This window comes from Semicossyphus pulcher, unplaced genomic scaffold, assembly GCF_022749685.1.
Source record: "Semicossyphus pulcher isolate SPU_LCO1_2020_fin unplaced genomic scaffold, fSemPul1.0.p SCAF_4, whole genome shotgun sequence".
Taxonomy (NCBI): Eukaryota; Metazoa; Chordata; class Actinopteri; order Labriformes; family Labridae; genus Semicossyphus; species Semicossyphus pulcher.
In genome coordinates this window covers 26150847-26177717 of record NW_027211715.1, presented here as the reverse complement: position 1 = coordinate 26177717, position 26871 = coordinate 26150847, and the positions used below count along the sequence as shown (strand labels likewise).

The following is a 26871-nucleotide window of genomic DNA, read 5'->3' as shown; positions in this document are numbered from 1 at the left end:
TCGGCATTAGAGTAACCTACGTGGTTGGGATTTAGTCATTAATCCCCCTAGTCGTGCTTTATTCAAATGAATTAAGGTAAGTGAACTTTTAAGACATCAGAGAAGGCAATTACCTGTGGTTTTGTTGTCGTTTTTTCGCCACTTAGCGTTAGCTTGAATAAGCTAACAGTGATATTTACTTTTACTTTAAGTTTTGTGTGTCCCGTGGTGTGTCTAACAACCTAGTATTCTACAGTCTTACTTCGGAAATGAATACATTAAGCTAAAACGTTTTATTGCGTTATAATTGTTTAATAACAGTAACACTATTCTTTGAGTCATTTTGTTTTTTATTTGTTGTGTCTATTTCTTTTGGTACCAATCGACACAACATTGAAAATACAAGTAGTTAGCTTTATGGTCAGGACATTATTGCTTTTTATAAGGAAACGTTTTATCCTTTATTAGATAGAAATGGCTGTCACACTGTCCTGTATATTATTAGGGGATAAAGCAGTGTTTGGAAGGTTGTTGTCTACCTGTAGATCAAAATTAATCAATTATTCTGCGAGGATTCTGAATAGTAAAGGAACAACATATCTGCTCTTCAAAATGACACGTACAGGAAGATGTCTAAGAAGTCAAAGAAGAGAAAGCACAAAAGATCTTCCTCATCCTCAAGTGAAGGAGAAGAGAAGGTGAGGTGGCATTCAGCAGTGTTTACTATTGTTGCTATGGGTGAGATTCTCTATTTATACACATGTAGTTATGTTTGTGGGTAAGCAGCTTAGTACTTTGTGTGGTCGACAGCAGACTACAACCAGGGTTATTAAGGTGATTGCTATGTAAATGGTATAGCAAAATGACTGCAGACAAATTTTCATCGTCTCGTGTAGGTTTAAACTACAATAATTGAATGAATAGGATTTTTTTTCTATATAAATCAATTATCCATTTCTCAAAAACATGTTGGAAAATATTAATATCACTAATTCCCAAACCTGACATTTCCATATGGCTTGTTTTGTCCAACCAATCATTCGAAACCTACAAAGACTTTTGATGACCTGGAAATAGCTCTTTTGAAACATTTATCGAAACTGGGCGCTACTTTTATGGTCTATATTGTCGTATTGCTCACCCCTAATTGACTATGTTATTAAGGTGTATATCCTGTTCATACAACGAGATGTTCAACAGAGAGATTAAATGTTTTTCCATGTTTTCAGAAATCCAAGGATCGAGATGCTACCAAAAATTACAAAAGTGCCAAGAGGAAGCAACATGGAGACAGTCGAGAAAGGTTCGATACAGTCCATTTTTGTAAATGACAAACAACATGTTTAGTTGAGTTATTTTTTATTCTTATGTTTTTTAATTATTTCTGACTTATCTCTGATTTTTTTTCCAGTTCTTCTAGACGTAGCCATGCAGAAAAGAGGGAAACATGTGCCTTATCTGCCGTTAGAGAGGCCTCCCAAAGCTCTCGTCACATCAAAAAGCCTGTCTACAGACTGACAAAAACCCCTTCACCAGACCAGAAACCTGTTCGTAAGGAAGAGGAACGCAGAAAAACAAAAGGTGTCACTGAGCCATCCCATAGGGGACATTGCTCTAGTAAAGCAAAACATGAGACTTCAGGGAAAGATAACACTGCCAGTGGGAGTAAGACTGTAGATCGGGGCACGTCCAAACCCTCCAACACCAAGGACGCAGGCACAGTTCCTAAGAGAAGAGAGGAGACGTCTAAAGGTACAGTTCCTAAGAGAGAGGAGACGTCTAAAGGCACATTTCCTAAGAAAGTAGAGGAGACGTCTAAAGGCAGCTTAGATGAAAGGTCTTCCCACAGGAGCCCATCCAAATCAAAAACGCAGCTAATTAGTCCCAGTTTGGTTTCTGATGAACAGAAAGAACAAATCAAAGATGCACTGAAGAGGGAGCACAGAACCGAGGAACCACCAAGGACTTCAGATGACAGAAACATCATCATGACCAGGGAACCAAGCGAGACTTCCGACACATCCGATTATGCCAAGAGGAAGAAAGAGGAGCTGATGCAGATGATTAGTCGAAGGCAGAGACAAATACACATAAAGATCAAAACCCAGTGTAAAGCAGCAAAAACTCCCTCTGCCTTTACCACAGAGAACCGTTCCACCTCAGCCAAGCGCACTACCTCAGTTAATACCTCAAATGTGGTGAAGGATGTCTCCTCAACCCCAGGGAATGTCACATCAGTGTCATATCAGACAGCTAAGCCATCATCTGCTCAACAACGACTACCCTCTCTTGCATCACCTCTGCCTGCTAATTTTAAGATACCAAAAAAGGTTCAACCAAGGCCAGAAGATAGCACCGCTGAGAGCAATAATGCTGTTTCTAACAACACAGATATCAAACATGAGACTGAGCTTTCAAACTCTGGGGCCTCAATGAGCAAACCAAAGTGTGAAACTGATCAGGAGGCCCAAACCTGTTTGGTTGTTACTCCTAGTTCTTTATCTGAACGACAAGATGAGAGGCCTTCTCTGTCTATCCAACTCCCTTCTACATCTGATACCGTATCTGAGCCATGGTATGACCAGGTAATAAAACACACTCTTTGTTTTGTATTGCACTTTTTCTAATGCCACAAATAATGTGAAATGTGTCAGCTAATGTATTAAAGTATTTTGTTGCAATGGTTCAAAATGGCAGACATGTTTGCATATTTGCTTGTTTTTCTGTAGATGCAAGTGGTTGAGGAGCTTCACCTCGCTCGCTCTGAGAAGAGGTTGGATGTGATGCAGAGCTATGGGGAGCTCACCTGTATGGACATAGACCCTCCAGAGGAAGGAGCTGCAGAATCACACTGTAAGTTTTCCAGGGATAGTAAAATGAGAGACACTTGAAATTCAGTCCTCTCTCAGCAGAAGTTAAAGATGTAGTCTCAAGTGACCGTATGGAGGCACTTCAAGTTGAGTTAAATTTGTATGACTTGTTTTCGCCTCAAATTAAATGTGAACCTTTGGAAGATGGAAACTACGTTTACCTCAGAACCCAACATGAAGATAGATATTACATATATATATAAATATATATATATGGATATATGTATATATCTATATATATATATGTCTTCTCCAAATATAGATTCTTCAGACTTCTCTGGTCCCAGGAAGTGTTATCATTTTAAATTTAAAAAGAAACTTCACAGAAAATTAGAGTGCAGTGTAAACATTTATCACTTTAATGATTTGATTTGATTATTGTATCTCTGTACTGAATGTCCTGTCTGTCTGTCTGTGTTGTTGCTGCTGTCTAAGCAGGTCTCTCTGAGAATTAAACCATGTGTCTCAGTGAGATTACCTGTATAAATAAAGGCTAAATTAAAAAAAAACAACAAGTCACATACAAAGTCATTTCAATATAGACTCGTGCCTTCACTGGCACAACTCTTCTACTTAATTAAGGGCTGTGTACAACTTACTATATATTAATTATTTTATTCAGTTGTTATATTATGTTAATCAGTAATATATTATTCACTATAAATGACTTTGTTTCCTTCCAGGCAGAAAGCCCCAGCAGCAGGACCTGATCCTTGTTTTGGACACCAACATTCTCATCAGTCACCTGGATTATGTGAAAAAGTTCAGATCTCACGGCCTGGAAGGTGTTTAATGGGATTATAATATTTGATATTTCTCGTAGAATGAGTTCTGAGTATGAGTCTTGTCATTATAATGGGTAGCCAGTTTGTTTTCACCCCCCTTCTGGCATTCAAAATGAATGCCAAAAGTTATTCCTCCGCAGTGGCTGAACTACTGATATACATATTCAAGGGATGGATTGGACAAATGTTTTTGCTTCTCCTGCAGAAAGATGGAATTTGGCTCTTAATCCATATTTTATAAGTCATATTTTGGAGCTGTTGGGAGAACAGGAAGAGAAACTAAGCCTTTCGATCGAAAGAACATGTCAGGTCCTTTTAAAACTTGTAATGACCATAGCAGACTTAAGGAGCAGGATGCTAATCAGCATGCCAAGACACGACCCCGCTAACAAGCATCTGCTCTTAAAGGCCGAGTTACATCACAGTTAATCAATAAAGTTGTAAATGAAATGATCAGGAAAACATCATTTAAAAAAAATTATCCAATGAAGGTATGAAATCCAATTATCACATTATCAGGATTTTCCACAATGATGTAATGCACTTCTGTTGTGAAACATGAGTTTATCACTACTTGCTGTCTCCCCTTGTTCTCCCAGCCCTGGGCCTCCCTGTAGTCCTGATCCCCTGGGTGGTGCTTCAGGAGCTGGACTCCCTCAAAAGGGGGAAAGGCCTTTCGGGCTCTGTGGCCCACCTGGCCTGCCCCGCCATCTCTTACATTTACAACTCTTTGAAGAGCCGGGAGCCTCGCCTCTGGGGACAGTCGATGCAGCAGGCCGCTCAGAGCAGCAGTGAGTGCTAATATTGGTGATTTAAAAGTTTATTGAGAGTACTGTAGTGTAACTTTACAACCACAGATGTTACCTTTAAGTTAAGATTGTATATTATAACTTGTCTGAGGGTGCCTTCACACCTTAAGTCTGTTTTTTTTATCCGAATCAAAGACTTGATTGTTACAATGTTGCATTTTGCCTTGAGTGTGGTTTGTGCGCGGCAACTGCTTTCTGATTGGCCAGAAGAGGAAGTATCAACATCCCTTAACAACCCACAATGCACTGCTTTTTGGTTTGCTTTCAATATTTGGTCCGACTTTAAGTCCGATTATGTTCTCACCTGAATCAAACCAGACCATGGAGTTTCGTCTTTTCTGGCACCAGAGTTTAAATGCCTGTTCTCACCTGTCCTAAGAAACCAGACTTTCAGAGTAAAGTCCAAAAGTCCCGACAGAACCTGTCAGGTCTGAATGCACCCTTAGAGCCCCTATCATATTTGTACTGAGGACTGTTGTGTGTAATCTTAGACAAAACATGATGCCTGAGCAGACTTGAATAAATGTCAGCCTTTACAAAAGCGTGCAGATAAACATCACAGAAATTGCTGAAAAACAATAAATGCTTAAAGGGAAAGTGTTTGCTTTCTCTAGTTAAAAGCTTCACAATAGAATCATCTTTAATCCTTTTTTCTCAAAATTGGTACTACATTTTGAGTTTCTAATTTCTAATATTAACATGAGTCTGCATAATTGATTTTCCTTTTCATTTAATACCATTATTTAAGTTCTATATTATTGAAAATAGCCCTTATAAATAATGAGGCAGCAGTGTTTGAGGTGAGGGAGATAACAGTGTTCGATCCCCAGCTCCCTCAGTCTACATGTTGAGGTGTCCTTGGGCAAGACACTGAACACCAAACTGCTCCTGGTGGCACAGGCAACAGTGTGTGAATATGATGACTGTTGGGTTCTTTAGGTAACAGCCTCTGCCACCAGTGTGTGAATGTGTGAATGTGACATGTAGTGTAATAGCAGCTTTGAGTGGTCACAAGACTAGAAAAGCGCTATATAAGTACAGTCCATTTATAAGTAAAGGACCCACTCCACCTACTGAGCAACAGCAGCCCAACGGGAACATGAACACTAGGTGGCACTAACACTTAACTAGTCCTACAAAATGCATTATCATAGCATACACTGTGTGCACCTTAAGGACAGGTTTCACCCCTGCATAAGGGAACCCTCTTCTGTCTATAATGAATTAAACATTAATGTTTCAACACTGGTGCTAGGGTCTCAAAAAGACAGGTGGCAAAGGAGAGAAATTGGGTTATACTTGGGTTTTGGTGCATACATGCATGTAATATATCCCCTGAAATAGACCTTAAATGTATCTCCATGTTGTGTAATTCAACACTGATGTTTCCCTCTGTGTTGCCCAGCGTGCCAGCTTGCTTACAAAAAGCTATCAATGTCAAGAATTAAACCTTAAATCTCTTTGTCCTTTTGTTGACTGTCATGTTCCTTACTCTTGCCTTCCTCTTCCTCTTCCTCTCCTTCCCTCTTCCTCTTTGTGTCTCCTTGTCCCCAGATGATCTGAATGCTGAGAATAACGATGATAGAGTGCTGCAGTGCTGCCTGCAATACCAGAGCCTGTACCCAGAGTGTGCTCTCATCTTATGCACGTGAGCTTCCCCATCCCCCCCCCACACACAGCTCTCTATACTGCTGCTGCTGCAGAGTGTGTGTCCTCTAAACGCACATGCATGTGACTGGGAGTGGGTCCAACCAGATAGTTCCAGTTGGGATGAGAGAAAGAGAGGCCCAGACGGAGTAATTGGACAAGAATAGATGTGCTGAGCGGGGAGTTCTGGGTTTAGTGCAGGGATTGTTTTTTGGCTTGCATCGTGGGGTTGCAATTTTATTGTGTCACCTTATTTTTTGTCTTTGACCTATTTCCTGTTTCCAGATATTGTTATTGATCATTTGGCTGAATTAAAGGAGAAATGACTTAATTAGACATTGAATTAGTCCTGCACAGGCACATGGCCAGATAACTTTGGATTCTGTGTCACCACCAAGTAACCCCCAGGCTGCTGTGAAATAGATGTGGTTTAACTGTCTTGCTGCTGCATGTATCACTTCCATAAACCTGTTATTCCTTATTTCCTCTGTAGTAATGATAAGAACCTGTGCAGTAAGGCCCTCCTGAGTGGGGTGAAAGCCCTCAGCAAGAATGATTTGGAGGCGGAGGTTGGGAGATCCAGACATGGCTTTAAACCTCTGCAATACATTAAGACTTCCATGCTGCCTCACGTCAGCCCTCAGGCTTCATCATCACTGCTGAGCAGGAGTTATACACCAGTGCGGCCACACTGCCAACAGAGACCAGAAGCTCCTGTGGGGCTCATAGAGAAAGGTGAGTCAGGGATTGTTTTGTTAGTCTTGCAAAACAGGAAATAACTTGGCATATTGCATCATGGTCTCATAATTAACAGCACATACTGTCCGTGCACTCGCCATGTCTGCCCACCCCTCCCAATGTTCCTGTTTTCTTTCCTTCAAGTCCGTCTGTAGTTTTCAGAGTCAATACAGGTCACATTTGAACACACAACACACATACATGATACTTTCTTTGTGGAAAGAATGGGATGTGTTTGTTTTGTCTATGAACTCTATATATATGAATGCTATAAAAATGTAATTAATCACAGATTTCAAGCAACAAAGCGAAGAAGAGGATGGAGACGAAACAGAATGGGACTATAGATGTGTTTCTGAATTAGAGGACTGCCTGCAGGAGGTGCTGTCCGATGTCTTAGAGGTGGAGATGAAGGCCGCCTACGATGACCTCTGGCTCGAGGTAAAATTGTGTTTTGGAATTTCACTTTATCTTATAGACTGTTTAATTACTGTTTCTCAATGCATTTTAAACATGGTGAACACAGACCTGATATTTTATGATGGTTATGAAACAGACTAAAAATTAATTCTGATTACTCTGTACGACCTACAAAAGCAAACCAGACCATCAGCGACAAGATCGATTATTTCTATATAGTTATACATAGAATTGTAGAAACCATAAGGGACGTGGATTTTAGGGATGGCAAGTGTTCTGGTTTCCATTTGTACTACGCTTGTAGTCCAAGTAATACTGGCCAATCACGTAGCAGCAGGCTGAATTGATGCAGGAAAAACAGTCTGTGTGGAGAGCAAAAACAGGCAGAACGTAATGCCCTGTAATGACATCCCGGCTCCCATCAGCGTCATCTGACGATGACTTACCTTCTTGTTAATCTCTACAAACAGACGTCTGCATGCTAACAGCTAACAAGCTGTTCTAGATCTAAAATTCAACTTGAGATAAATTCCCTTGACGCTGTGTCAGCGTTCAAATTTCCCGACTTCCTCGAATGCATCAGAAATGATCGGTCCGACCTCCGTTCAACAAACGAGCATTTTAAAAGTAGTTTTCTTCTCCTCTTGAGGACAGACCTGACAAAGCTTTTTTTTGACTGTTTTACTAATCTGCATCGTGATGTTGAAATATCGGCAAAGGTAAGATCCGTTGATTAAAGTCAATCACAAAAGTGGTTTCTTTTTCTGTAAACAATGCAGCACGCGGAAAAGGAAGTCTTGACTGGAAATAAATTATCGCTAACCGCCGGCTAAACGCGCCCAGCATGTTCACCTGTGTCCCCAGAGGCTATATCGTCGTCAGACTATAGCCGATGGGGATTAAAGATGTTGGCATGCAGTGAAATGTTTGCTTTTTACTTGATTTTGTTTGTTATCTTGGATCAGATTGATGTGTTTATCTCCTCTTGTGTGCTCTAGAAGAATCAAGGTAACATACAGATGTGACAGTCATTGATCCTTTTGGACATTTCTATTAACAGATAGTGTACGTAAAACCCCCCTGGACTCTTCAAGACGTCCTGCGGTGTTTCAAGAAGCACTGGATTGCTGTCTTTGGGCAGATTGTCCCACGAAGGATGGAGCAAAATGTTTTAAACCTCATCGACTTCTTCAACTCAGGTATGTGGAAGGACAGATATGTTATAATGTATTTCACTGTGTTTCAAAGATCTTCTTATAAGAAAATATTTTGGAACTGTTTTCTTTATGAGTTTTCCATCAGCCAGCAGCGGTTGGTCTGCCAGAGAGGGTAGGAGGAGCTAAGCGGCTGCTTTTCCGGTCTCTGCAAGTGTTGCGAGTAAACAGTAATCTACTATGGCTGAACAAACAAAGAAAAGATCGATGACTACAGATACAACTTCAAAAATAAGTAAAAATCCAAAGAAAAAGAAACAAATTCGACCCCAGATGAAGGCAAACAGTCTGAAAAGGAATCAAGACCAGATAACTATAATGCTCATGTCTGAATGTTTAATAACAGCCAGATTGAAAAAGATGACACAATAATGTCTCTGAATTTAGATTCTGTAAACAGTCTTGTCTGTCTTGGCCCTTGTCAGTTGTAGAATATCTTAATATATGTAACCAAAATAACAGACACTAATGTAAAAATTAAAATGCAAGTCAGGTAGTAAACTAACACAGTCTCTACTATCTACTCCGCATTGTTCAGACAGCTAAATCAAGTCTTCTTATAGCTCTGTTGTCCTCTGCTGTGATTCCTATTATGGCTTACAGTGTGTGCAGTACATCAACTCAACGTTCCCAATGTGCAAACCTCTTACATTGTTTTATTCTGCGTTTTCTCTTTTGCTGGATTTTGGGAAGGCCTGATAGCGTCAAATGCTGTAGGAGAAACAATTGATAGCAGTTTCCTGGGAAATGTACATTTTCCTTTAAATGTAAACGATATATTTTGCAAAAAAACCCCATAATAAACCTGAGATATGAGAGCATAAAATTTGACATTTGTGGAAACAGCCCAGCTGAGCTCACTGAGCTGTGTTAAAGGAAAGGTATTCTTTGTTCCACTGTAACAGTTTAAAGACTGTAAGCTGTCTCACTCTTCTGCGGACAATGCTGTGAGGCACTGAGTCATCCCTCGAATGAAAAGCCTTGCTCCTCTGGGGGATGACGTTGCCTGCCCTGCACTGCGCTAGAACCCTACAGAACTAGATACAGAATCAGGTCATCTGCTAAAAGAGGACTCTCGAATGTGTGTCAGAAAGATGCTGAGTCGCCCGCTGCAGCACTTCTTGCTCTGGATCACAACGCTGGATCTAATTACACTATGCTTACAGTGCTGTGTGTGTGCGTGTGTGTCTCTCCTTTCACCTGTGTGGGGGTGACTGATTCAACAGTGTCACTATACTGTTTTTAATCCTTCCAAAAATGTTAATAGTGTAAATAAGTGAGTACTTGCCCTGCCTTTCTGTATCCTTGGGACACGAGCATGAGTCTGGATTTATTGGTACCACGCAGCCTGGCTCTGTGCCAAAACTGGGGGAGTAGGGTGAGAAGGAGGAGGAGGAGGAGGAGGAGGAGGAGGAGGAGGAGGAAAGCAAGGAGGGATAAAGTGTATGTGAGACTAAGAACAAATCTAGGAGTGGAAAAGTACTGCATGTGATTTTCTCCTCTCACTTGGGCAGGCTGTGGGTGTGAGCAGCTAGCTATACTTGTGAGGACAAATCCTCCTAAAAAGGCACAACATGTGTACGTCCATTCAGTTTGTTTTCAAAGTATTCAGGATGGGACAAATAACCTATTGTATCATGCAACTTGTGGAAGGCCTGGACACCTGCATCCCTGTTGCTCACATGTTTTTTGTAGTACTCTTGTTTTTGTACAGTTTTTGGCAAGCCTCAAACAGAGCCACACACACAAACACACAAACACACACACACACACACACACACACACACACACACACTCACGCTCGCTGAGTCTGAGCTGACTTGTTTTCTGGCCACAGTGTCTCACGCCTGGCTGTGTTGTTTTCCATTTTTGTGTTCAAAACAGTCCTCCTCACAAGGTTACAAACAAAACATTCTCTCATCCTCTCTTCTTTTTTGCATCGGTGTACCAAACCAAAACTGGCAACCAACAATGACTGTATATAAAGATGGACGACTCGTCTCCATCTGCTCTCATTGTACGAAATTGAAGCCAAAATAGACCCTGTCACGGGCGCTGCCATCTTGTGATGGTGACGTCATTTGATTTTAAAGTTTGACTCATGTCCCATCTGTTGACATGGAGGAGGCGGGCTTTATGACCTATACTGCAGCCAGTCAGCAGGGGGCGATAGAGATGTTTTGGCTTCACTTTTAGGGAGCTGTCATGTCGTCCACCTTTTCATACAGGCTATGGCAACCAAGTAAATGTCTGTATGTGGTGTGTATATATTCATATAAATGCTCATGTTTATCCCTCATGTGTCTACTCAGGTAATACAGTGGACCTTAGTGCGACCATAGCAGCCTTTCAAGAAGCTAAGGAGCTTGTGAAAGCATTTGGAGGAAGGTCAAGACGCGTTCCTGGTGCCATTGCCGTATTGGACAACATTTTCAATAGGCTACAAGCACAGGTCAGCGAGAAGCAGATTTAAAGTTTAAGTGTGCTTAATATAATCAGAGCTCTAATTTATTTAACTGCTGACCTGTTCAGAATGCTAACACCACATCCAGCACTGCGCTCTCTGAATTGTTTGATACTCTGTGGTGAATAGTGTTATTTTTCACATTTATATAATTGCTTTTTCTGTGTGTGCGTGTGCGTGTGCGTGTGCGTGTGCGTGTGCGTGTGTGTGTGTGTGTGTGTGTAGGGGGAATCTCCTGCCGATGATGTTGTCATGAACGACGATGATGAAGACAAGCAACCCACGCCTGCTCACGTCTCTCACCAGGAAGTGTGGGCCCTGTTTGAGCACATCTGGTCGAATGTGTGGCAGTTAAGGTGGGTGTAAAGGGATTAGGTTGATGCAGTGCTGCAGTGGTTCTGCTGCAGAGAACAGCTGAGGATGATATGTCTTTACCTTTATTCACAAAGACATGGCTTGATTTCTTTTCCACTTTGTTTTGTATTCCATCTTGAAAAGCCCGCTTCAGTAGACGCTTACTTTCACTTAAGGCTTGCGGCGCTCCACTGACACAAATTCATCCGAGTCTAATCCACATTAACTCTAGCTTGGCTATGATAGGCTGTTGTTGTGCACACACACGGTGTACACATGCAGCCCAGAAGAGTTGATTGATGATACCGTGTTGCAAAAAGACAAAAAAATAAGAGCCTGCCTTTTTGCTGGTTATAAAACAGAAGTTTGATTTTTTTTTTTTGAACTGCATGCTGCCTTTGTTTATATTTTCCAGGCCACTTAAGCATGTACAGGACAACATCATCAAAGAGATAAGAGGTACAGCGTTGTCCACAGGGGACGCCAAAGTCAACACAAACAGAAAGCCCTCACAGGAGCTTAAATGTCAATCAGCCTTATTTGGGTCTTGCAAATGAAAAGAAATGTAGCTCTGACCCTAAGATAATTTATTTTTAGATATGTAATGGAACTAAACTCACTTAAATTAGCGACACGTATAATAAAAAGGTCAGAATTTATGTTTCTAAAAATGTAAAAATTTGTGAAAGCAAAAACAGAGCTTGACAAATAAACCTGCAAAAGAGAATAGCTCTGTGTTATCATTTTTGTCGTATACAAAGCAAGTAATCATATAAACCAAAGTAAAACAACTGAACTCTCCCTTGAAATGTTATGAGGAACTTTCGGTTTGTGTTGATTCTGGCGCCCCCTGTGGAGAAAGCCGTACCTCTTACCTCTTTGCTGATATTGTCCTGTACATGCTTTAGTGGTGGTTTTTCACAATAAATCTCATCCTGCTTTCTTTAACAGTCAAATGTATCACTCACTTTAAAGTTTTGCCCTGGAAAATGTAAACAAAGGCAGCGTGCAGTTGATCGCTACGTTTGATACCTACCCCCCTCCGACAGTTTCAGGCATTAAAAATAACTATATAGAAATAATCAATCTTGCCTTTGATGGTCTGGTTTGCTTTTGTAGGTCGTATAGAGTCATCAGAATAGATTTGTAGTCTGTTTCATTGGAGCTTTACCTTAGCAAGACTTCTCAAAATATACCTGGTTTATTATCATTCTACCTTGATAGAATAACTGGACTTGATGGCACCTTACATCCATAAGCTGTGGTTTACTTCTCCTATAATACACCATTCTGTACAGTGAACAAGGAGTGTTGCTCTGGAAAGTTCACAAGATGCCTCTGCTGGTTGAAAGTGGAGAGGAAAATGTGGATAGAATTTGCTGGAACAGAAACAACATATTAGAGATTGATTATTTTGATAATCATACTGTGTTTTTTCCATTCCTCTGACATCTGAGGTCATCTTTTTCTGTCATGTTTCAGCATGCAAGTGTTCAAAGCTCTGGGCTTTGACCCTCACACTATGCAGAGCGCTCAGCCAGCGGGGGGTCCTCCGCCACCACAGGACGCTCTGGTCTGTTTGCACAGTCTGTCCTCTGTGGTCTCACAGCTGCTCCAAGCCTTCAGCAGGTATCTCGACACACTCATATCTCTGCTGTCAACCTAAACATACCACCAGACACTCTGCTTCTCTGCCTCTCGGCCGCTGTGGCCTCTGTTTCAGTCTCAATGTTTTTATATTAACAATGATCTCATAGTGTAGTTCTTCAGCCACAAAGCGTGAGAAATCTCTAAAACCTATTAAACCCCCCCTTCCTGGCAAAGCAGATGAATAACTTGATTTCCCCCGGGAGCTGGTGGAGACCAAAAACAGAGCTAAAAGGATTTTATTTGATTTACTTAAGTTAGAGCTGAACCTCAAATACAGAAGCTATACTTGATTGCCGTGGTAAAAAACTGTATCCATGTGCAAAATGTGTTAAAGACTTAATCCTTGGAAAGCTGTGCATAGCAGTCTTAATTTGTTTAAAGGGTCTGGGCCCTTAAGCGTGAGATTTAATGCATTAATCTAAAGTCTAGACAGTCGTTTCTGAGCAGGCATTCATGTGGCACCTCTGAATGCTTCTCCTCTAACACCACCTGTAAAAGTATTGATTCCTCTCCATCTATTGTTCATCTTCATTTAACCCTCTCGTCCTTAATGCCTTCATACTGCCCTTCTCCTGTTCTTAACAAGCCTACTTCCTGTGCCCTGTGCCCTGTGTGTGCATGTGTGTGTGTTATGTGCTGTCATGGCTTTCAGGACCTACTTGGCATGCAGTATTGGTCAGGCTGTAATCTGCTTGACCTTGTAGCCTTGTCTTACCACCTTTCCCATGACGCAGCAGACAGCTCCACACAGGAGCACCTTGTAGTTTCTCACTGCGTGTTTGAGGAGAAAAATGCTAACAAGTTATCTCTGTGACGTCCAGTGTGAAAATCAGGCCTGCAGTGGCATCTGAGATTATTTATACCTGCATACTTTCTCACCCAGATTTAACAATGTTAATTGCAAAAGGGCAAGAAGCTGAGTTGAACGTTGCTTTGAGTGTATTGAGAAAATTACAACAAAAAAATGAATGCCACTGAAAGATGACTTTTACTTCTTATTGTATATATATGTGTCTTCAGCTGATGCTTTACATTGCTGTCATGGCTAGTGCAAGAAAATTTTACTTCTCGTAATTCAAAACCGTTTCAGCTGACTTAAAAATACAATGTGAAGCAATTTACATGTATTGATTACTTTTTATTGCTAATGTGTAGAGGACTGTACAAAGTGACATCCCTGTCCCTCTCGGTTGCCTATAAGAGCCTTTGGAGTGATTTCTATGCCTATGACAGGGAAATGGTACCAGGAAAATACAAAGGATGTGAATTTAGGCATGTAACCTTTAGTTAGCTTCCCTACAGTGCCACCAGTGTGCAGTACTAGCTAACATTTACAATGGCCAACGCCCACCACATCTCATAGTTCAATACAAAACCCCCCAAAAACTTGAGTCAACATTGACAGGGCGTTCTGTTCATAAAGGGACCTTTGTTTGGTTTTGTAACCCAACGTTAGCTTGCTTTCCTATACGTATAAATTGCTAGCTAGTTAGCTAATGCAAATAACTCACATAAGTGGATAGTGTCAGTGAATTTATCCAGACACCCAGGGCAGGTCTGACTTTGCTAGCCTTGCTTTTGCTTTTTTTTGGTTTGATTCAGTGGCTAGAGCAGGCGCCCCATACACGGAGGCTACATTAGTTCGACTCCCGCCATTGGCCCTTTGCTGCATGTCATCCAACACTCTCTTCTCCCTATATTTCCACGTAGAGGAGCTAAGATACAGCTCGCAGGCTAACCTTAGCTTGCTAGTTTGTTTGCGTTAGCTATAGCAAAATACCATCTTAGTGCATATGTTTGTTAGCGTGCTTGGTAAATTACTTCACCAGCTAACGTTGATACCTACTTAGGTATTATGACAACACAGCATTTTAGGAACATATAAATTATGTAGCTCTGACAGTCACGTCACTGTTTGGTTGTTGCCCAGGATGCTATTTCGGACTATGGAGTTATTGGCCACTGGGGTCATAATAACAATGTTTTTTAAAGTCCACATATTGCCGTCAATATGAAACAAATACTTATTTATTAGCTTGGTAAAGTTTTCACAATATTGCTGTCTATCTTTTGCTCTCTCTCTTACACACAGACACACACATTAGACTTCCCAACATCACACAAACTTAAGGTCACGTCACAGTCAATCCATTATTGATTCCCAGGATGGGATTCACTGTGACATTTGTGGCTCTTTGAGGGCAGGAAACAATAAACCCACATCTAAAGGGCACAGTTTCATCTGGAAGTCACTCTGAACTCCGACTCTGTAGGCCTACAGAACCAGTGTAGAGGACATTCACTTTGACTGTGATACACTCATCACAGGAACTGCGCCTTAACTGTTACGCTTCTTGCTTCCCAGCCTCTTCATGTTGTGATACTTAGTCATACATAGTTGCTACTTTTTGTCTTACTTTATTTCCCAGCATTGTGTGTCTGCTCTCCTCTGAATCTGTTACATGTTGCTTCATGCAGGAGAACAAGAAGGTTTTAACCACAACACACTGTTCTTTAGATCTGTATCTCTTTATGACACAGATCTTTTATCGCCCCAGAGGCTGTAAAACAGACAAACAAACCTGTCTGATCATAAGCCAATAAACTCTTAAAGTGTGCATCCTAAGTGCACTTTATGACCACTTCAACACGCCGCCCCTTTACAGCCCTTCTGTTTATTGTTTTACCACACAGTGTATGACTTCAGTTGTGTTACTACCAGATGTCTTGTCATATTACAGACCTTTTAGAACCTCATCTTTTAGCAAGGACACTGAGATACCGTGCTGTGTCAAAGTTGAAGCTCAGGGGTGACGGAGCCTTTTCAGTCGCAGCTCCAAAGCTCTGGATAGCTCCGCCTCCATATGTTTGGCTGTCCCCCACACTGCCTGTTTTTAAATCAAACCTCAAAACTCGCTTCTATTCTTTGGCTTTTGGCTCTGCATGAGAGATAGTGGTCTTTACGCTTTTTACTATTTTATTGTCCTATTCTTTTTAAATTGGTCTTAGTGTTTTATTCTTTTGTTTTTTTATGGCTTTAATGTTTGATTGTGCAGCACTTTCAGCACTTTCACTTTTGTTGTCTTTAAATGTGCTTTATAAATACATGTGGATTGGATTCTATGAAGCTTCTTGTGTGTGGTTTTGCAAGATTCATTGGGGTTTCTTTTAAGCATTGTTATGTGGGTCATATATTGTAGGTAAATTGTACACATATGTTTGGATGGACTTCTCCCTTTGTGTGAAGCATATTGAGTTAATTTGTGAGCATTTTGGCTGCAGGCATACAATCTCATATAGGTACTGTTTAATACCTAAGATCATTAAGTAAGGGCTAATGTATAATAAGCAGGTTGCTAAAGCGGAGGAACCCCTTTAATTCCGCGATAACAACCTGCTCAATGTACATCATCCCACTTATTACACGGCTATTTACTTACAAAATGAATAATTTGACACAAAATATTGATTTGGAAATGATTATATTAATTAAAAATGCTGATCTTTTCTGTTTAAAAATAGTCTGTTACACTCACAGTGAGAGCCGCGTTCATAGCAGCGGCTAACTCTAGTCTTCTTATTAGCAAATCTAGCTGTTAAATGGAAACATTTCCACTGATGGTGGCAGGAATCAGCGCGGCACCTGGTTGAGGTTTTCTGTCTCGTCTCTGTCAGAGTCTGCTGACATTTTCTTCTCCATTCGTCGTCTTTAAACACCGCCGTATCCCGTACTGTGTTCTGTTTAATGTTTACTTCATGTGTCGTCTTCAGTTTTGTAGATCCCTCTGTCATAGTTCTTTCGCCTCTTAACCTTTATTGCTTTCTCTCCACTGTTTTGTCTCTTTTCTTTTTTCCCCTCTGTAAACAGACCGACGTCAAACTTCTTTTGGCGGATTGATATGGTTACAGTTAGTCTTCCGGATTGTGTGATTAGAGCCGCATTCCTAGCAGTGGTCTGTTCTCCATAGCAACAGTCTGCTATCCAGAAATAGCAGACCTCAGAATGCCGTAATTAACCAATCAGAATCAAGTATTTAACACAGCCGTGTAATAATAGTATTTATAAATTACAGTCATTAAACTTACACATGCACACAATATAAACATGTCAGTTGTATGTATCAATAAGGCTTTTTAGTACAGTGCTATATTTGTCTCTATCTGCAGGAATCTTGGTTCATTGTGTATACTAATGTGTGTGCACTTACCTCTGCACATGGATGTGTGTATCTGGCTGCTGAAGTACAGTTGCCAAGGAGACGGCCAGACTCATTTTCACTTGGTTGAGCAGAGCTATGAGTCATTCTATACACGCCATCTCTCTCTGCCTCGCTCTCTCGCTCTCCTCCTCATTTTTCTCATACTGACGACACTAGATATGCTTTTCTCAAATTACTATTATATATCAAATTTTTTACTGATTAACCGTCATTACCTGCTCCATTTATGTCTGTTCCTTTCTTTAAATGTATAAATAAAAGGTTAAGTAAAATTGTAACAATATGATGTACTGAGGTTTTGTTTTAAATATCACCTGGTCATCTCTAAATTCTGTGTTTGTGTTCGTCCCAGAGTCTTGTCTTCAGCCCCTGGTTCAGAGGAAGTCCACACACTGCTCAGCATCATCCACTCTAATAAGGTCGGTGCCATTAATTAAAGTCATTTGACCTTTTGTCCGCTGCAGTGGCCTTGTTCTGTCATGCGAAGCTCACCCTGCAGGTTCGTCTTTAGCTTAGCTCTTCTGCGTTGTGTTTCAGATTGTTGACGTGGACTCCAGACTGACTGCGGATCACCTTCTGGATTGTTTCTCACAGCAAGACTACAGGTGAAGCACACACAAAAACACAACAACGATGAGTATAAATGATTGATGCAACACTAAAATTTAAAGAGCCTCTGTCTCGGAAAAAACACAGATTTTTGGACTAAATTCATACAAAATTTTCACCTATTTGTATGTGTTATGAACATCAAACACACGCCTGGAATAAGGTTCAGTCACTTCCCTTTAGGACTAGTGAAACAGATCCAGCCCCTCCTCCATTTCTCTTGCCAGTTTGAACGTTTGCATCTGGCAACGACGCCCCTCTGACCAGATATCGCAATCAAACACTCAAGTTCTCTGAATTCTTGCCCTCTTTGTCTCGGCATGCCCGGGCAGGTACGTGTGTTGTTTTAGCAGCATCATGGCGGTTACTCCATCACAATAGCCCTCCTTATAGATACCCCCTGCAGAGCTCTCACAATAACCGTGGCCATGTCAACTATTTCAAACACTTGTCAAACTTGTTATTAAGATATTACTTTGAAGGACTGCTTAACAGAGCTTTGTGCTTTTGTCATCTATGACCAGACTGGTATATAATAGGTCCGTATCTCTTTTGTGCAGTTTTCTGGATCATAAATCAGTTGTTTTGTCAGCTGGTGAAACTTAATCACACACGTATTGTCTTGTAGGGTGACAGGAGTTATTTGTTACAAGGACAAGAACTAATTCTGCTTCTGCTTTCTTTTCCATGTAGCTGGTGAATTACAGATAAATGTTTAGAAACCAGTTGACTTTATTATATGAGCAAGTAAGGATAAACAGTATATACAGTATGTACTGCTTATACAGACTCCTATAAACTGCTATAAGGTGTTGGCTTAGCAAGCTTAGCTGGGGTCTCACCTGATGTGAGTTATAAGTCCTTTGAAAGGCCATTGTCGCTGTTAACAGTCTCAAAAAGCTTATTTTATCCCGGGGCCTACATCCAGTTCTTTTTAGTAAAGTGTCTTTTAGGAGGAGGCGGGATTTGTAGACAACAAAGGAGATCTGAAAAGTAACCTTTAACCTTTCAGATAATGATGAGTTCATTATTGGGAAGTCAATCAACAGAAAAGGCATCACCAACAATGTTAATGAAGAAATTAATCATTTATGAAGATCAGAGCATAAAAAAAATGCTGTTTCCAGCTTCGTAAGGATTGGTTGTCTTTCTGGGTTTTATGTGATTAGAATTGACTAGACCTGCCACTAATGATTAATCCATCGACTATTTTATAGATTAATCAATCAACCTAAACGATTAATTTTCCTCAATTATTACACGCTTGTTCAAACGTTATTGTTTTTATAGCATTCCCAACACGAAGAAATGTGCTCAACATAATGGCAGGAATAAAATGACTACTCACCGAAGCCCTACAACATGCCTCCGCCATTTTTTAAAATTGCACTTTGTTGACTGGAGCTGCTCAGCCGACCAGTGACTCGAGCTAAAAATGTCATGACGTCATGAAGCAGCTTTGAGTCGGTTAAAAATATTGATGTCGACTCATTTTCAGCCTCAACGTCATCGACTACTCGCGGCAGTCCTATAATTAACATGGATATGGAATATCTTCTGCTTTTGGACTCTTTTTTGGGGCTTGCGTCAGTTGATGATCAAATAGGAGTTAGTTGCAACATCACTAACTCGTGATCTCATTATAAGATGGTTGTGAAGATAAACTGCTGCTACATTTCCTGTCACAGGTTGGTTAACCAGCAGCTGTCATGAAAAGAAGCAACAGTTAAATGTGTACAACAGGTTATGTATCCTCTCTTAATTCCTGTCGGTCAGCAGCTGTCTGATGGTTTCATAACCCCATAAGAGACACTGACTTTCACTAATAGTAGAACTGATTTTAGCGCTCTTTTGGTCGATTATTCTGTTATACATCACATGAAATAATTAATAATGAATTAGCCAACAAAGCTAACGAGTATAATCATCAGAAATATTTTTACTGCAGTTATTTTCATGATGACGTCAAAGGTTTATTCAGTATTAAACACAACATCTGCTGTGTCACTTCGCGGAAGAGCTAAGCTGACACTTAGCCACCACGTCACCCCGGCTTCTGTTACAGCAGGTCACCACTGAGAGATGTCGCTCAGCTCGCTGTGTTGTGATTGTAAATGTTTTATTTGCTACATTCATTGCGGAGCGATGCAGGCCTTTACTTAGTGAGAGCATTATCCGTGGTGTTAAATATTTGATTCCTGTGCTCAGCGCGCTGGTATGATGTCATAAGTTACATAAAACCTCAGGGAGGCTCTCTCCAGGAGCATGTTGGGTAATCAACAGGAAGCTTTCAGTAACAAGAAAAGCTTCCAGAGGAGTTTGTTTTCCTTTCTTTAAGAATTTGGAATATTATAAAAAATGTGTTTAATGTTCAGCATAGAAAACACCTAGTAAAGTCAGTTTTTACACAGTGTGTCATTTAGGTGCATGTTTCTTGCCTTTCTTAGCTGGTAACCTGCCCCTGCACTTGGCAAGATGTTTGCAGAGAGAAGGAGAGCTGTGATGTGTGTAGAAAAAGGATACAGTGGTTGGTATAGAGTAAAAAAAGGGCTTGCAGCACAGTTCTTGTCGGGGAAAGACATGCATCCACTTGTTTGTTTGAATAAGCCCATGTCTGAATGACATCTCAATTTTAAGAGCGTGGGAGGGAGTGAAAATTCCAGTTGCATTGTTTCTCAGCTCACTTTGCCTTCTGCTTGAACACATCCAGGTCCAAGAATTAATCCGATATGTGCAGCCATGCATCTCATTGTACCTGTGTTTTCTGTGGTGCTTGAATCGTCTGTGATTTTCTCAGAGATGTTTGGGAACACGTGGCGCCCCACCCGTGTTCCTTTCACCTGTGGATGTATCATCAGGGCTGATCCCTGATGGCTTTAAACAGTAATGCTGTGGGTTATTACAGCCCAGAGGCAACCACCTTTGCCTCAGTTTTAACAGATCACCTCTCTCTTACATTGTAAAGCCTATGTGTCAACATTACTGTGTAGCTTACATATCCTTTCTTACATAATTCACTGCTGAAACAACCTGAAACACCAGCTTCTTATTGGTAGCAGAGGTGTCTGCTGTCAGCATCTTATATCATCATATTTGCACATTAGCTTTACATAACTCAGACAATCAGAATGACCAAAAACGAACCATCCTACAGGGAACATAGTTGTATCATAGAAGCCTGACATTATTTCTGTTCTACATTGAAGACAAACTGTTTTTGCAGGTTTGTGTTTGTTAAACCTTTTACAAGCAAAGTCTCAGCCACATTTACTGGCATTCCGTTATAATCCTCTGTAAGACTTGAGTCACTCTTTTACGGTCGGTGTTTGGCTTTCAAATCAACATTAAATGTGGAAAGTGATTTCATGTGAACAGTTTAGAGTGTGCAATAAGACTGCAACAAAAAAGCCGCACACATTATAAGTGGTAAAAGAAGGGAAACATCTTAACTTTAACTCTGGTGGTTTGTTTATATGAAATGTGATTTAAAATAGAAGCTTTAAGACCAAAGTTTTGTTTTTTTCTGTATCAGATGTTTTTTTTTAATACTTATGATTTTAGGTGTTTTTCTTTCACTTAAAGGAGCCGTTCTTGCCTGGAAAAAGCCACTGTCAGTCAAAGCTGGTGTTCTCTGTTGTGGATAGAAGCAATAACATTTTAAATTGGCGCCATAGCTGTGGAGAAAGCTTCTCGTGAAACAGCTCGTGGTTTCGCCCATTCTACATTCCTACAACACCCAGCATGCATTGCGCCCCTCCATCTGAAAGGAACGGCCCAGCGAGAGACGCTGGATTGAAATACTACCGTTTTCCCGTCAAGGACATTGATCGCTGCAGGCGATGGCTCAGGGTGGTACAGAATTCGAAATATGACGAGAACATATCGGTGGATCGTCTAAAAAATCTTCAGGTCTGCAGTCTACATTTCAAACCTGACGATTTTGAACGAGACATGACATCAGAGGCGGGCGTTCTAGATTGAGGAAGTGTAGTTTAGCGAGCTCCCTGGTCTCCGCCAGATGGCGCGATTTACGTAGTCTGGCGGAAGTTTTCCAGGGCCCATTGGAGAAGCGGATAGCGTCCTCCAAAGGCACAGAGCAACATTGCATTTTTTTCCCTACCATAATGGCATCAGCTCCCCATAATAGCATGATAGGACTGAGGTTGAAAATTGGTGAACTGGCCCTTTAAGTCACTATTATTATCATAATAGGTGACCCTCCTGCACATGTTGCCTACACGTGTCCTTCTTTTCCTTCTGATATTCAACAGTAGGTTGCAGAGACCATGAGTTGTTTGCACCGGAGATGATCCATGAGTCCATAGCAGCATCTAAATCAGATAGACGAATGTAATCATGTTAAACACAACATGATTGGTTTGTGGAGACCAGTTATGAGTTATGTCATCTCAGTGCATCATGTGGTTCTGCATTCAGCTCAGTGCAGATCGTTGTCTGTGTCCCGAGGATATGCATTAATTACCTGTCAAACACATGTCGCTGTTATGTAACACTCAGGCTGCACAGCTCTGCCTCTTTGTGTATACATTGTGGATGCGGGTCAGAGACTCTGTGCGTCACTAACTTTGTGTGAATGCATTCACAGATTCTTCACGCAAGAGCCTGCTGCTCTGCGACGTGACCAGAGTGTCACACTAATGAGTCCACAGTGGTCAGTGTAAACACATTCACACCGACCTATTGTCTATGGAACATGCTGGAATGTAAAGCAGATCATTTGTGACAGACCAACATATTCTGGGAGAAGGCTAAACCCAGGAAGAGCGAACAGACGGTAACACGACCTGCGACTTCCACAGGTTATGAAAACACACAGCTGTGTGATTGTGTGAGGATGGGAAGTGGACAGATGGGTGGATGTAGAGTGAAAAGAAAAAACAGGGCGTGAACAGCCACCACATTCAGCTCTTTCTTTCCCCCGTCTTTCTGCCGGCAGTTATGTAACGTTCAAATGGAAACAAAGCAGAGGAGGAAACAAACAAGGAACAAGCTCCCTCAGTGTCTCTGCTGCTAAGCACCCGTTACCAGGACTAAAGCATCCAATTGAGTATATGCTCATGCTTAAGGCTGGTTGTGTGTGTTTTGTTGGTGCACTTGTAGCTGCATGGATGTACGTGGTGTTGTTGCCAGAAAAATGTAATTCAGCTGTGAGCAGTGAGCGTAAATAGCCGCCATTGAGTCCTTCTAGAAGCTGCAGCGTACACAGAGGCTCTTTTGTCTGACATGGACATTCTGTGCTGGACATGGTCAGCAGACAGAAAGGGATGAGTAGTTGTGTGATTCTCCACGGGACTGAATTTATTGTGAAGTTTGAAACGTTTTGCTGCTTGTTTGAACAGCTCCCTCTGGTTTTAAAAACACTGATGTAAAATTAGAGAATGTAGCTGACAGACAACCAACACACAAATCATATCTCAATAAGGGCCTGTGTCCACTAGCTGTGTTTTTTTGCTCCGGCAGGGCCTAGGTGGGAAAAAAACATGTGCCTAATATATCGGTTTCGAAATTGGCAATCAGCAAAAAGGGTTGGAAAATATCGGCAAAAAATCCAATATCATGCATCCCTATAATTGATTTATTAAATACTCAAAATAAGCAAGTCAGTTTTTTTGAATACCAGTTTACCAAGATTGTGTCTCTAAAATAAGAAGAAAAAAAAAAAAACTGTCATTGTTGTCATTGAAAGCATCGTCTTTTTCGATCTGAGCCCAGATTGAAATAACAAATACAGACATTTCTCAGATAAAATATCCAAAAGCACTCCAAACTTAAGCAATTATTTGTGTCCATGAAGGATGCCCTCACCTAAAGAAATAGACGATTCGAGTCTTTGTGTCTCATCAATCTTCTCAAATGTGTTCCCAGGGAGATGCTGCGAGTTGGAGGAAACCGGTTAGTGGAGATGAAAGAGGCCCTGGATCGTTGTGGTTGGACCTTCACCTCACAGTCCTGATTGGACCTGAATCAGCGAGTCAGCACATCAACCAAACAGGTGCCTTTGACAGACTCCTATCCTTTACTTGAAGAGCTGTGAGTTAAAGGGACGTTGGCTCATACTGGTAGACTTGTTTACTTTTTTTTTTAAGACGTGTTTTATGTGTCACACATTGTTTTTCTGTTTCCCGTTATACAAATGGATGTCTGCAAATCATTTTCAAGTTGAAACATTTCTTAGACAGAGGTAGATTAAATTCAGCTGTATCGGGTTTAATGTTCTCATTGTCTTTTTATATTTCAGTTCAGCAAGTCTGTAAAGATTTCTGCTCAAAAATATCGTATTATTTTGTTAGACGTGTTCAGAGTGCTGATTTTTATCATCATTATTTACTTTCACAGCCGGTTATAAAGCTATAAAGTCTGAAGCGCCCACACAAACTGTAACAACTGACAATTAGCTTTTTTTAATGACTACACTTATTTATATTTTAATTTCTATTCACTGTTTTTCAGCCTTTCAGACTCTATTAAACTGCTGCTTCCGATGTTTATGTTTCTTCACCGAACTGTTCAGGCTTACGGAAATAGTTCAACATTTGGGTTAATGTGCTTATTTGCTTTGCTGTGAGTCAGATGGGAAGGAATCAGTCCATTGAATATAAAGCTAGAGCTAGGGCAGGATTAGCTTAGCTTAGCTTACATACTGGGAGCAGGGGAAAACAGCTAGCACGGCTCCGTCCAAAGGTAACAAATCCTCCTTCCAGCTCTGTAAATAACATGCACGGTGGTTATGTTCTGACTATTTCTTGGCCTGCACATCCTTTAGTGAAGAGTCGAAGAAGTCACCTCAGCTCTCCTTATGTTATTTGTCATACCTGTTATCCAGCCTTATGTTGCTTTTTTAAGAGCATTTTTGTGATCCTACAAATATTCTCATTTGGCTCTTAATTATGTGACGTGTTGCCAGTTTGTAACCAAAATTTAAAGCAACATTTCTACAGAATGTATAAATGTACCGACATCCCAGTGAATAAAGAGACGGGAGCTGAGCGGCTCAGCCCGTGTAAATGTTTCATTAAAAAAAATGTCAGGCCCAAAGACATAAATGAATAATTCCTGGGCTGAGAATAGACATCAGTGAGATCACGACAATAACTTTGAACATGAAAAAAATATGTTTGGGTTTTTCTGCAAAGGTTTATGCTTTAGGGAAAGCTGTCTGACTGATTCACAGTAATACCGAGGTCAGCAATACTGAGGTCAAAGGTGGGGCCGTGTCGGGCCAAGAAATAGGGTAGCACATGAAGTCCCACAAAGTAAAAAAGTATTTCTCCTCTTTGGTTTTTGTACAGAGTAAATAACAAACATACAACACAGCAAGGCTTTGTTACTTTTAGAAAGAGCCAAGCTAGCTGTTTTTAATCTTTTAGCTAAGCTAAGCTAACATGTTTAGGTTACAGAAGAAACAATCTTGTCATCTAACTTTTGGCAAGAGAGTAAATAAGCATATATGTCCTTTGAGCTTGTTTCTTTAAACCCTGATTTTTAAAAGCCAATTTAGACTCTTAAAGTTTCCCTGTTCGAAGCTTCCAATACCTTTTTTTTAAATTAAAGCTACTGGTGAGGTCGTGTTATATTTGAGAAGGAACAACAGTTTAATAGAGTCTAGTTTGAGAACCAGTGACCTTAAGTTTTTAGCTTTTGCTACATTTTGTTTAGTTTTTTTTAAAGTAAAACTGTAAATAATTTGAGAGCAAAATATATTTTATCTGAAGGAGTTAAAAAAATATTTGCAACAAAAAATAAATGTTTTGAAGACTTTCTCTCTCTCTCTCTTATCTGCATCATTCACTTCCATTGACTACAATTAATTCAGCCCTTCTTTGGAGAGGTTGGGCTGCGTGGCACAGCATGTGATGGATCGTGTGAGTGCATGTGGCTGCATGAGTGTGTGTGATGACTAAGGGGATTAGAGCTCAGGTTACGCCAGCAGACAGGCAGAGATTACACCTGCTGCTGTGGTGACACATAGAGGCTAAAGCATCACACGTCACGCAGGGAGGGGGGTAACGAGGGTCAGCGCTGATCAGAAGTCACTTCCTGCTTGGAGCTGGACGCAGCGTAGTCAGAGCTCTTATTGAACATTTCTGTTATTAGCCGTTACAGAGAAACCCGCCTTTTTGAATTTTCAATGCAATAAATTTCTAAATTTGAACTATTTTTCATGCCAGGAGAGTCTGTGCCAGAGGACAACAGAACTTTGTTACTGAAAAGCTCACCCTGACTCAAAGGGGCCCTTTCAGATCAAGCACCTGGCTAATGTGGACCAGCTTTTTCCTGGACGTGATGGAATTTTCCCTTAATTTTCACAAAGGAAACCGATTATGTACTTGCTTTCGGTTCAGTCCCTGCCCTCTGACGATTGTAGAAAGAGGAAGCCAGCAAAACATGTGAACTTTGTTAGCTAGGAGGCTTACTGGCTTACCTAGCATACAGACATTGCGAGGCATAAAAGCTAAAAGGAGACAGACTCATGAGTGTCTTAGCACTAAGCCCCTGCTTCCTGTAGCACGTGGTCCATATGCTGTCTTTTTTTTTTAGCCCTCACTGTCAGGTGTGTCAGCCGAGATTATCTGAGGCTAACTTGTGAATGAGAGTAGGTTGAGGATTTAACAAAAGTCTGACTGGAGGTCTGTGATTGATGCAGATGCAGCCCGCCCAGCTGGTCCTATTTTATAACACTCTTAAGAGTGACTGTCATCGTCTCTTCCTGCTGAGGTCTGTGAGCCAGTTTAGTATAATCTCCCCTAAAAGACACTTAAGAGGAGCAGGAAAAAAAACTGGCTTAGTGTGGTAGTCCCTGAGGAAGACGGTGGCTATGAAAGCTTAGACAGCAGCGACCCAGACAGTGATTACTAAGGTGGTAGTAAAGTCCACATTTAGGGTCAGAATATCAGCTGTTGGGAATTTTATTTAAGGCTTGCCGCACCTGGTTCAGCTGCTGATCTTTGACTTTTAAATGCTAAAGCCTAAAATATAATTAGCAAGACATCTTAAATATTTTACATCTCAAATAACCTTTGTTAAAAAGGTAAATTAAAAGCCCCTCAGTCCTGGGAAAAAGTACAAATCCTTATAATAACAGCATAAATCA

The 26871-nt window shown here is 40.8% G+C and overlaps 1 protein-coding gene across 1 annotated transcript; it reads left to right on the top strand.

Annotated features, from left to right (window-relative positions):
* Positions 1-25486, top strand: swt1 (SWT1 RNA endoribonuclease homolog). The gene is made up of 18 exons (XM_069680219.1): positions 1-76; positions 605-677; positions 1209-1282; positions 1391-1731; positions 1801-2564; positions 2709-2832; positions 3533-3634; positions 4234-4425; positions 5998-6091; positions 6584-6825; positions 7121-7269; positions 8309-8447; positions 10775-10914; positions 11152-11282; positions 12763-12909; positions 17503-17569; positions 17688-17755; positions 23646-25486. The coding sequence occupies exons 2-18, from the start codon at positions 609-611 to the stop codon at positions 23731-23733; spliced, it is 2931 nt and encodes a 976-aa protein (XP_069536320.1). The 5' UTR covers positions 1-76; positions 605-608; the 3' UTR covers positions 23734-25486.
* The last annotated feature ends 1385 nt before the right edge of the window (positions 25487-26871 follow it).